General features: G+C 35.9%; 1 protein-coding gene across 1 annotated transcript; it reads right to left on the reverse strand.

Annotated features, from left to right (window-relative positions):
• Window positions 1-3,569: 3,569 nt before the first annotated feature.
• Window positions 3,570-5,663, reverse strand: LOC134716564 (uncharacterized). The gene has a single exon (XM_063579576.1). The coding sequence runs from the start codon at window positions 5,661-5,663 to the stop codon at window positions 3,570-3,572; it is 2,094 nt and encodes a 697-aa protein (XP_063435646.1).
• Between the last annotated feature and the right edge of the window lie 7,372 nt (window positions 5,664-13,035).

Raw genomic sequence — 13,035 nt, forward strand, 5'->3', positions numbered from 1 at the left:
ATCAATTACAATCGATTACGATTACAGATTACGAGATGCAAGGATCACTTCTGTGTCAAGTGCCTTAACAAATCAAAAGCAGAATATGACCTCTTAAGCAAATCAGACTCAATGTGGTTCTGCGTCCCATGTAGAAAGATAGTAGAAGAACATATAGTTACTGATCTAAAGATAGAGGCGAGATGCAAGGAGATAATGACAAATTATGAGCAGAGAATACAAGCTATAGAATTAGCTGTTGACACTAAATGTGATGAGACAAGAGTTAGGGAAATAGTAGAAGAATCAATAATTAAAAATAGCTGTGATAAAGATATGATCAGAGAAATAGCTAAAGATGAAGCTACTAAAACAGGGGCTGCTGTACATAAACAAATGGAAGAAGCTGAAAATAAGGGAACAGGGCCACAAAAGAAAGCAACAGTTACAACAGTGATAGAAGAGATGAATGAAAGAAAAGCAAGAGAGAATAACTTAATCATATTTGGCATTACAGAAAATAAATCTGAGGTTAAACAAGAAAGAATAGACCATGATATTCAGAATATAAATGAACTTTTCTATGATGCAAAAATAAACCTGGAGGAAGGAAATATAGTGAAAACCAAAAGGCTAGGGAAGTACGATAGTGAGAAAGATAGGAGACCCTTATTGGTTAATCTTAAAAGTATAGACTCAAAGCTTACCCTATTCAAAAATATGCACTATATCAGAGGTATGCCAAAGTATGAAAAAGTCAACGTTAGTAACGACCTGACACAAAGTGAAAGGGAACAGGAGAAATTACTATGGGCAGAAGCAAAACAGCTACAAGAACAATGCTTATCAGGGGAATACCAATACAAGGTAAGAGGACCACCCTGGGCCCGAAAAGTGATAAAAATAAAGAAGTAGTGAAAAAAAGTTCAAAGGATGTAAATAAAACTGTAAAAAATAGGGAAAAGGTTTTTAACGGCGAAGATGTAAATAGTTTTACAGTTCTACACAAATTGAACTGTTTTTATACAAATGCAGACCAGCTATTCAACAAATTATCCGAATTAATAGTTAGAGCAAGGGATAATAAACCAAATATAATTGGAATAACAGAAGTTAAACCAAAGGTAAATAGGTACAAACCATCCAAGGCAGAATACTCACTACCAGAGGTGGGAAACTATAAAATGTATGAGAAAAATTTAGACACAGATGATGGAAGAGGACTACTATTATATATAGACTCAAATCTTGAATCGACAGAAGTAAATATGGAAGCCCAATTCCAAGAAAACATATTTATTAAGATCAAACTTAACCAAAATGACAAACTATTGATAGGCCTAATATACAGATCACCATCAAACAACAAAAAGGAGTATAATGATAAACTAACGGAATTAATATCAGAAGCAACTCAGAAAGGTTTTTCGCATATACTTATTATGGGAGACTTTAATTACCCAGCAATTGATTGGGAGAGATGGAACACAAAAGGAGAAAATGAAAATAGCATCGAAAACAGATTTTTAGAATCGATACAAGAAAACTTTCTATTCCAACATACAACCAAACCAACAAGATGGAGAGGTACAGATACTCCGCATACCTTAGATTTGATATTGACGAACGAAGAAGAAATGATTAATAATCTAGAATACATGAGCCCACTAGGAAAAAGTGACCACTGTGTACTGTCCTTTGACTTCAACTGTAATATAAACATAAAGAACAAACCAAGAATAGCTAAGCTGTATGACCATGGGAACTACCATGATTTTAAAATAGAATTGGATAAGATAAGTTGGCAGGAAGAATTAAAAGATGACTTATCTGTTGACACAAACTGGAAATACTTTTTAACCACTTTAAACGAATTAGAACAAAGATTCGTACCAACAAAAAAAATGACACAAATAGGAAAGAAGAAAAACGCTTTCCCAGTTGACAAAAAAACAAGAGATTTAATTAAGAGCATGAAGAGGAAAAATATACTGTCAAAGAAAATTGTAACCAATCAAGACCCAGAAATTAGAGCTGAGTATAATAGAGTAAGGAATAAAACAAAATCATCAGTTAATAAACTAAAGAAGAAATTTGAAAAGGGATTATCAGAAAATGCAAAAGCAAACCCAAAAGCAATATGGAGCTACGTAAAATCAAAGTCAAAAACAAGGGAAGGTATAGGCGACCTACACACTGACCCCGACGATACGAAATCTCCAAAAACAGATGACGATAAAGAAAAAGCGGAAATACTTTCAGAATATTTTGCTAGTGTATTTACACAAGAACCAGATGACGAAATCCCTGTACCAAATCCAATAAAAATTGAAAATGAAGTAACTGATCTAATTATCAACAAAGATATGATAATGAAACACTTAAAAAACCTAAAGATTGATAAATCACCAGGTCCTGATAAACTACACCCCAGATTGCTACGAGAAACAATGGAAAGTATAGTTGAACCCTTGAGCTTGATCTTTAACCAATCATTGAAAGAAAAGACAGTACCAAAAGAATGGAAGAATGCACTTGTAAGCGCTATATATATTTAAAAAAGGAAACAAATCGCAAGCAAAAAATTACCGCCCAGTGAGTCTAACATCAGTTGTATGTAAAATATTGGAGAAAATCATAAGAGAGCATATAATAAAGCATATGAAGCTAAACAGGTTATTCTCAAATAAGCAGTATGGGTTTATCTCTGGGAGATCAACCTCATTGCAATTACTAGAGGTAATTGACATATGGACAGAGGCGATAGACGACGGATATGAGGTAGATTGTGTATATACAGACTTCATGAAAGCATTTGATAAAGTTCCACACAAAAGGCTGCTAAAGAAAATCGAAAATTATGGAATAAAAAACCCAATACTAGATTGGATAAGAGATTTTCTTTCAAATAGACAACAAAGAGTCTCAATAAATGGTGAAGCATCGGAATGGAAGGAAGTAACCTCAGGTATACCACAAGGCTCAGTTCTAGGACCACTCTTGTTTGTACTCTACATCAATGACTTACCGGAAGGAGTTAACTCAGATGCTTACTTATTTGCTGATGATACAAAAAATTTTAGAATAATAAAGGAAGACAGAGACCACGAAACATTACAAAAGGATTTAGACAAACTAGAAAAATGGAGTGATACATGGTTACTCAAGTTTCATCCAGAAAAATGTAAACATATAAATATCAGCAAAAAATCAAAACAAGAGATTGAAAAATATAATCTACTAGGAAAAGAAATAAGCAGATGCAAAGAAGAGAAGGATATAGGCACAGTGTACAAGCGGACAGTGACACAAAACGGAAGTTGCTGATCTGTCCGACGGCGATCTTCTTCTTCTGGTATTCTTTTTCCGTCCACGTTGGGACAACCTCAATTGAGTACAGTTTTTTTCTTTAGTAATATCTACAGACAACAGTAATCCCTCATCACAATAATGTCAATAATATCCATCACCGAATTTATATACACTATATATATACAACATATATATACACAATATCAATCACGGTAAAATTAGCACTAAATGTTCCCCGCACACTAACAATATACTTATTTCCTGTTAAAGACGCACAACTATCTCTTCTTAATGTCCAACGTTCTATATCTAGCAACGTGAAGAGCATAAATCAACTGTCTTGATAAATCTTCTATCCTTTGAAGCAATGTATTATCATTTGTATACCGAGAAAGTAACACGGTGCAGTCCAAGATAATTTGAAGTTGGTCATCAGTTGGTATGTCCCTCATTCTAAAGTTCAAGAAATCGGAGATAATTTCATCAATTTGGTTGAGATATCTTTCTCTAATGCATTGGAGTATTTTACACGTAAGCAAGAAATGAGAACGATCTTCGATATCTGTATCACATAATTTACAAGTAGGAGTTTCATTTAGATTATATCTTGATCTATGAGATTGTAAAATGTAGGTATCAGTAATAACCTTTAGTTTCACAGATATTCGGACAGCTTCTCTAGTTGGGTCACTTGTATTTCCAATGGATAATAATGTATGGCATTTTCCCGGTGAAATGTTCAAGGTTCCAAGGTATTTCAGCGATTTATAAGTACAGCTCTTTTGTACTAATACATTTTTCCAGTAATTGTCAATTGCTAAACGAACGGATTTCTTCCAAGAATATTTTGTTGGTGGATCGTTCAGAAGTACGATTGGTGACTGTAGATCGTATTTGAATAGTACTCTCTTGATTGCTATGAACCAGCTATTGCTTTCTTGATTTTTTGCGTTTAATTGCCTCCTTGCTATTTTCTTTTCTAAATGTTCTTCATTTTGGTTACAGATGTTGTTGAATAAATTTAATGATTTTTGATCAATTTGAGCTTCTATAGGTAGAATGCCAGACATGATGTAAATACTTGGATCCGGAGCTGATATAGGTATGGATAAAATTTGTTTTAATATTTTCTTCTGAAATTTTTCCAATTTAAGTAGATTTTTTGAAGTTGGTAGTATGACTTCGAGACCATAAGTTAAGATGGGTTGTACAAAGGTTTTAAAAAGTTGAATAGCAGTACTAGGATCAAGTCCATTTTCTCCATGCATACCGGCTGACATTAAGCTGTACGCAGCTCTTCTTGATTTGGTGATGTTCTGTTCAACAGTAGCATTTTGTGTTTTTTGACTGGTTGTTGATCTTAAAATTCCCAGGTGTGGAGATTTGTCTGAAATTGGCATTGCATTGTTGTTTATAAATATGCTTACTGGATCCTCAGATTTTTTCCGGTTTGAGGGTTGTACTTGTATAACTACGCTTTTTTGTGGTTGTGAGAGATAATGATGGTCTTCACTGTATTGTGCAGCAATATTCACAAGGTATTGTAGTTCATGTGGGTTTTCACTAACAATTGCTACTTCGTCAGCACATGCTACTGCATTAATCAGCGTTTCACCTATCTCACATCCAGATGTTGTATTTTCAAATGTATTTAGAAGATCTTCGATATATATTTTATATAGATCTGCGCTCAATAAACCGCCTTGTTTAACTCCTTGTAAAACTGAAAATTTTTCTGAGATTTCGGTTGACCATTTTATTCGAGATTCAGTGTTCTTGTGGATTTCATCAATCAGTAGCCAGGATGATGGATCAGTGCCTGATATATATACTTTTCTTAACAACATTTTTAGAACAACAACATCAAAAGCTGACTTTGCATCCAATAGCACTATATAGAAAGGTAATTTTTTGTCCATATATTCCCTATACACTTCTTCTAAAATGATAGCAGCATTTAAAGGTGATGTATTTGCTGTGAAACCTTTTTGAAGTATGGACTGTAATTTTAGAGAGCCAGATCTTAGGTCTAAACGTAAAATAAATTCAATGATCTTCAGAAGTATGGGAAGGACTGTTATTCCACGATAATATTTGGCATCGTTTTTGTCTCCCTTGTTCTTAAATACTGGTGATAATAATCCTGTTTTGATGATGTCAGGAAGTACCTTATCTTCGAACATTCGATTAATCAGTTTATGCAAAAATAATTTAAATTGTTGTCCGGCATATAATACATTTTCAATAGATATACCAAATACATCTTCAGCTTTTCCTTTATTGATTGATTTTATAGCTTTCTCAATAGTGTCTAAATCTACATATCTGGTAGCGTAATGTTCACTTATCCTTTTTATAGATATATAATCCATTTCACATAGTGCTAAATGTTGATAGTTAAATTCAGGATGTTCAGAGGGAATTGCCAGTTTACTAAAATGTTGGTTCCAGCCTTTTAATATATCATTTCTCTCAAAAATTTCATTTTCAACGTGTAGATCATTGATGAAAGTGTTCCCATTTTGCCTCTGTTTCCGTATTAATTTAAAAAATTTCTGTTTATTATTGTGTTATACCAAACCAACTACAAAAGGATGGTTATTACATACATAGTGACAATTATAAGGAAACTCTTAATATAGGAAAAACATGTGATCTTTTGGAAACAGCAAGCACTCTTTTTGAAATTGAAAATGATAACTCGCATGAAATTGGAAGCCCAGTTGCAAAAAGACAAAAAATCTCCACATCAACACCCCGCAAATCTGATATTTCTCATATCCTCAAGGAACAGACAGACGAGGAAATGGAAACCGAAGGAGACAAGAATAAATCATTTTTCGATATCGATGCAGATCTGTCGAGAGAACTTTTGGATCTTTCTATATCGGATGACAATTACATTGACTCTGATATTGAAGAAATGCGGCAATTGCTGCCAATACTTTTTGAAAAACTGAAAACAGTAAATCAAAAACATAATTTTTTAAGATTCAGTCGATTAGTTGTAAACGACGACTTTCCTTTGCAAAATATTTGCTTTTTGTTATTTATGGATATAGTTAAAGCAGGAAGTTAAAGTTGGCTATTTTCCAATATCCATATCAGCCCCCGAAAATCCATATCAGCCCCTGAAAATTGATATCAGCCCTTGAAATCGATATCAGCCTTTGAAAATCGATATCAGCCCTTGAGAATCGATATTAGCTTTTGAAAATCCAAATCAGCCCCAGTAAACTTGGAAATATGTGATAAATAGATCATGACATGTCATTTTACATATCGGCCCTGGTTTCAGCCTTCGACCCATATCAAGCCCTCGGGCTAAAGCCAGGGCTGATACCAGGGTCGATATGGAAAATGCCATGTAATAATTTAAAATTATCGTGTCCTTTTCTTCACAGACATTTCAAAAGGAAAATACGCTCTTACTTTGCATCCGTGATCAGACTTTAACATTTCGATCATAATGTATACTATAACATAGATGTAATCGTAGGTACATGGGGACGGGTATTTTTTGCCCCATATTTTCCATATTTGTTAATTTCACTGATATTCGTGTTTTTTAAACTTACAAAAATATAATTCAGGAGCGGATCCAGAAATTGTTAATAGAGAATTCATACCCAGATGAAAGATTAAAAAAAAAGTAACTAGGGTTCCCAACCCCGGACCCCCGACCGCCTGGATCCGCAACTGCCTAAGCGATTACAAATACATGTATTAAGTAACGTGAATGTATTCATATTAATTTATTTGATCGATGATTTGTACATATAAGAATTGAATAATAACTCATACAGAATAAATGCAAGTTAAAATAAAAAATTTAACAAGAAAGGCTTCACCGCATACTTCATGTTAAATGTGTGTATATAAGTATTCTTACCTCTACTAAGGCAATAGGAAAACAAACTCATGGACCATTCAAGTACACCGTAACTTTTCAATTGATTCTTTTTGACTTGAATTCCAAGCCATGAGATTTGTTTGATTATTGGTGAAATAAGACGCAAACTGGGTGTAAAAAACTATTGTTTTGATTTTCTGTGTCAAACGTTTATAAATATAAAAAAGAAGATTTGGTGTAATTGCCAATGAGACAACTCTAAACAAGAGAACAAATTAAATGACACAGAAATGAACAACTATAGGTCACCGTACGGCCTTCAACAATGAGCAAAGCCCATACCGCATAGTCAGCTATAAAAGGCCTAGAAATAACTTTTGTTGCATGGTTGTATTTTTCATGAAAAGTTATTACCCCTATTTATGTTTTTAAGTGATAAAAATAACAATGTTCCACATGAATGTATGAATAAATATACCATAAAAATCACCTACGTGCCCCATTTTCCTAAAACAAACTAGAGAAACGTATATTAAATTTTCATGTGCATGCATTAACAATGCTTTTTATATGTAATAATCAGTAACATTTTATAAATGTTGATATTTCCTAGGAAATCGGTCATGAATGTGGATAAATTGCATGTTTCAATCTTACTTTTGCTTAAGATATCGATCATGAATATGACCAACGAATCGGACAGTATGAAAACATACGGTGGCAACGAGGCGGACAGTACACTTTGAATAGAAAAGATTCAATTGTGACAATATAATAGAAAAAAATGAACCAAACTTTTGTGTGTGTATGCGGAATATGATTATTCAACTATGTATCGATTAAAAATCTTGAAAATGTTTGAATTTTCGGAGTTTTGTTAAGATTTATGACTCGAAAAATCGCAAAATTTTGACCCCTCTTCATGATCAGGAGTTTTTTTAAAAAGACGGTTGATGCTAAAAGCATAAAATAAGCTTTAAATGGTCAAAAATACATCATTGTAGTTATTCACTTACCTTGAGCTGCTGAACAATCCATTATGGGACACTTTGAATTGATATTCTATATTTTTTTGAAAAACAACGAGCCGATCGCCGTCGGACAGATCAGCAACTTCCGTTTTGTGTCACTGTCCGCTTGTACACTGTGATAGGGGTAGTCATTGATGAAGAATTATCCTTTGAAGAGCATATATGTGAGAAAGTAAACAAAGCAAATTCAATCTTTGCGGCATTAAGAAGATCTTTCAAAAATCTAAATGCAGAAATCTTAATTCCATTATATAAAACACTTGTAAGAACACATCTAGATTACGCTAGTTCAGTATGGGCACCTTTTAAGAAAAAATATATCGATAAAATTGAAAGTGTACAAAAGAGAGCTACGAAACAAATACCTGGACTTAAAAACCTAAGCTACGAAGAAAGACTAAAGAAATTAAAATTACCAACACTAGCGTACAGAAAAATAAGAGGGGACATGATTGAGACTTATAAGATTATACACAATAAATATGACCCGGAAACTAGTACTTTCCTTAAATTAATGTCGAGTACAGAGAATAGACACAGTACAAGAACAAACAGTATTAAAATCATGCACCAAAGGTTTAATAGCTTTACGGTGAGAATAGCTAAAACCTGGAACAAACTACCAGAAAAAGTGGTTAAGGCACCGTCTGTTAATGCCTTTAAAAACAGACTAGACAATCATTGGAAAAATGAGGAACTATATTATTCTGATTACCGCGCAGTTATAACCGGAAGCAGCAGTAACAGTAATAATAATGACCTAATATATGAGTCTGGTGAAGAGGAGCCGTGAGGATCCTGTACCGGAAAACATCTTTAAGTATCTTTAAGTAAGTATTACCCCATCCCTGCTATGTGCACCAGTGGCATTGAGTGATTTCTGAGCAAATTAAACTGCTATGACTTAAAAAACTAGAGGCTCTCAAGAGCCTGTATCGCTCACCTGATTCTACTTGGGTTTTTGAAATCATATAAAAAAATATAAAATTTGGCTAAAAGTGACAACACAACCTCATTTATAAGAAAAGGAACATGTTTAATTTCATTCAAAAGTCCCCCACTGGCGGCCATCTTGGATGACGGATCGGCTACAAAGTAACAACACTTGGTCAGCACCTCATAAGGAACATTCATGCCATGTTTGGTTTTATTCCATTCAGTGGTTCTCTAAAAGAAGTCATTTGTATGCATTTCCCATAGGGTCCTATGTTAAACTAAGTTCCCTGCTGGCGGCCATCTTGGATGATGGATCAGCTACAAAGTAACAACACTTGGTCAGCACCTCATAAGGAACATTCATGCAATGTTTGGTTTTATTCCATTCAGTGGTTCTCTAAAAGAAGTCATTTGTATGCATTTCCTTATAGGGTCCTATGTTAAACTAAGTCCCCCGCTGGCGGCAATCTTGGATAATGGATCGGCTACAAAGTAACAACACTTGGTCAGCACCACATTAGGAACATTCATGCCATGTTTGATTTCATTCCATTCAGTGGTTCTCTAAAAGAAGTCATTTGTATGCATTTCCCATAGGGTCCTATGTTAAACTAAGTCCCACGCTGGCGGCCATCTTGGATGATGGATCAGCTACAAAGTAACAACACTTGGTCAGCACCACATAAGGAACATTCATGCCATGTTTGGTTTCATTCCATTCAGTGGTTCACTAGAAGAAGTGATTTGTATGCATTTCCAATAGGGTCCTATGTTAAACTAAGTCCCCCGCTGGCTGCCTTCTTGGATAATGGATCAGCTACAAAGTAACAACACTTGGTCAGCACTCCATAAGGAACATTCATGCTATGTTTGGTTTCATTCCATTTAGTGGTTCTCTAGAAGAAGTCATTTGTATGCATTTCCCATAGGGTCCTATGTTAAACTAAGTCCCCCGCTGGCGGCCATCTTGGATGATGGATCGGCTAAAAAGTAACAACACTTGGTCAGCATCCCATAAGGAACATTCATGCTATGTTTGGTTTTATTCCATTCAGTGGTTCTCTAAAAGAAGTCATTTGTATGCATTTCCCATAGGGTCCTATGTTAAACTAAGTCCCCGGCTGGCGGCTATCTTGGATGATGGATCAGCAACAAAGTAACAACACTTGGTCAGCACCTCATAAGGAACATTCATGCCATGTTTGGTTTCATTCCATTCAGTGGTTCTCTAAAAGAAGTCATTTGTATGCATTTCCCATAGGGTCCTATGTTAAACTAAGTCCCCCGCTGGCGGCCATCTTGGATGATGGATCGGCTACAAAGTAACAACACTTGGTCAGCACCCCATAAGGAACATTCATGCTATGTTTGGTTTTATTCCATTCAGTGGTTCTCTAAAAGAAGTCATTTGTATGCATTTCCCATAGGGTCCTGTGTTAAACTAAGTCCCCTGCTGGCGGCCATCTTTGATGATGGATCGGCTACAAAGTAACAACACTTGGTCAGCACCACATAAGGAACATTCATGCCATGTTTGGTTTCATTCCATTCAGTGGTTCACTAAAAGAAGTCATTTGTATGCATTTCCAATAGGGTGCTATGTTAAACTAAGTCCCCGCTGGTGGCCATCTTGGATAATGGATCGGCTACAAAGTAACAACACTTGGTCAGCACTCCATAAGGAATGAATATTCATGCTATGTTTGGTTTCATTCCATTTAGTGGTTCTCTAGAAGAAGTCATTTGTATGCATTTCCCATAGGGTCCTATGTTAAACTAAGTCCCCCGCTGGCGGCCATCTTGGATGATGGATCGGCTACAAAGTAACAACACTTGGTCAGCACCCCATTAGGATAATTCATGCTATGTTTGGTTTTATTCCATTCAGTGGTTCTCTAAAAGAAGTCATTTGTATGCATTTCCCATAGGGTCCTATGTTAAACTAAGTCCCCGGCTGGCGGCCATCTTGGATGATGGATCGGCAACAAAGTAACAACACTTGGTCAGCACCTCATAAGGAACATTCATGCCATGTTTGGTTTCATTCCATTCAATGGTTCTCTAAAAGAAGTCATTTGTATGCATTTCCCATAGTGTCCTATGTTAAACTAAGTCCCCCGCTGGCGGCCATCTTGGATGATGGATCGGCTACAAAGTAACAACACTTGGTCAGCACCTCATAAGGAACATTCATGCCATGTTTGGTTCCATTCCATTCAGTGGTTCTCTAGAAGAAGTTCAAAATGTAAATTGTTAACGACAACGACGACGGACGACGACGGACGACGACGGACGACGGACGCCAAGTGGTGAGAAAAGCTCACTTGGCCCTTCGGGCCAGGTGAGCTAAAAATACCAAATAAATAAGCACAGGTTCAGCAGTTTAGTCAAATGAAGTATGTATGTAGGTATATACTTGAAATTCAGCCAATTTAGACACACCCTTTGATTGACTGCAAGGGTACAGCGAATCCATGTACACTCCCTAAGGATTAATGGAGATGTCTCCATTACAATATTGTCCCACCACCAGAACAATCCCCAACCAACACCGCCCAAGGGTGTGTGTAGGACACCGGGAAGTCTGTTATTATGGAGGAGGAAGCCGAAGTACTCGGAGAGAACCACCAGGGCACTCGGTGGAAACAGACAAACCAGAGAAATATCAGAAGATTGATCTCCAGGTCAAAGTAGGGGACAACTTTGACCAACCGAGGCCCCCAAAATACCCATTCTAGTTTAGACTTTGGTCTGGGTACCAGAGATGTGTTTGAGAGGGTGAAAATTACCCTTCTGATGTACTGATATTTTTAGCGCCCCGAGTGAGAATCGAACTCGGGACCTTCAGCACTGTAGCCATTGGCCTTAACCACTAGACCACGAACTCACATAAGCATTAGAAAATATATCTGTATCTGTAGTGGGACGTGTAGAATCCGGTTCAGGCTTTTATACACGGTGGAGAAGAACGTCGATGTTATAGGCGGTTTTCCTGTAAAGCGGACTTTAATGCCTCTACAGAACCTGCATGCACATCTGAACTTTATCTGGTAGTTGGTTCCAGTGAATAGTTGTTTCCACAAAAAATGAATGTTTGTACTATGGTTTGTTGCTATTTGGTACTTTAAGTCCTCTGGTGTTATTGATAACTTGACGTTCGATGATATTGTCAGTTTCGCAGTTTGAATAAGTTTTGGCTTTTATTGTTCGTTTCGGTCTTGCTGGTATGACAAAATTGTCATCTGGTAGAGCCGGCACCAGACCCTCAACCACCTTGTAAATCAGGATAAGACGGAGGCTGTGTCTTCTTTCCTCTAGCGTCTACATTTCAAGCTGGCCTCTCATATTATAATTATGGACCATGTTTCTCTACTCCTGTAGTTTTTCTTGATGAATTGTAAGCCTCTGTTTTGGATACATTCTAGTTTGTCAATATCCCCTTTCATATATGGGTTCCAGATTGTTGCGCCATATTCCATTGTTGATCTTACAAGGGATATATATGCTACTTTCCTACATGCTTCTGGTTATTGCTGAGGTTATTTATGTGGAAGCTCCATTTCAGATCGTTTGAGATTTGGAGTCCTAAGTAGGGATTCACTTGTACTTCTTGTAGGATGTGTTTATTAAGCGTGTAGAATTTGTCTGCTTTTTTGTTTATGGATATAGAACATAGCATATAATTATTTACAGTCGTCAGCAATATCGATTTTGGCAAATAATACTACAGTTCATTTACACTGTAGAATCATATTGCAACTTTAACCTGGGAACAATTCTGAACATTGTTACACAGTAGTTTGTAGTATTCATTACTTACAATATATTTTTTTTTTTTTTTTAGATTTTCTGTAACCGGAAATATACACTTTTTCTACTTTCCAACAAAAGAGCAAAACACGTGCTTCGTTTAAATAAAACGTT

Source organism: Mytilus trossulus, chromosome 4, assembly GCF_036588685.1.
Source record: "Mytilus trossulus isolate FHL-02 chromosome 4, PNRI_Mtr1.1.1.hap1, whole genome shotgun sequence".
Lineage (NCBI taxonomy): Eukaryota > Metazoa > Mollusca > Bivalvia > Mytilida > Mytilidae > Mytilus > Mytilus trossulus.

What these genes read in the sequence shown, in the direction of transcription:
- LOC134716564 (XM_063579576.1), bottom strand. Translation starts at nt 5,663, where the DNA reads ATGGATTATATATCTATAAAAAGGATAAGTGAACATTACGCTACCAGA.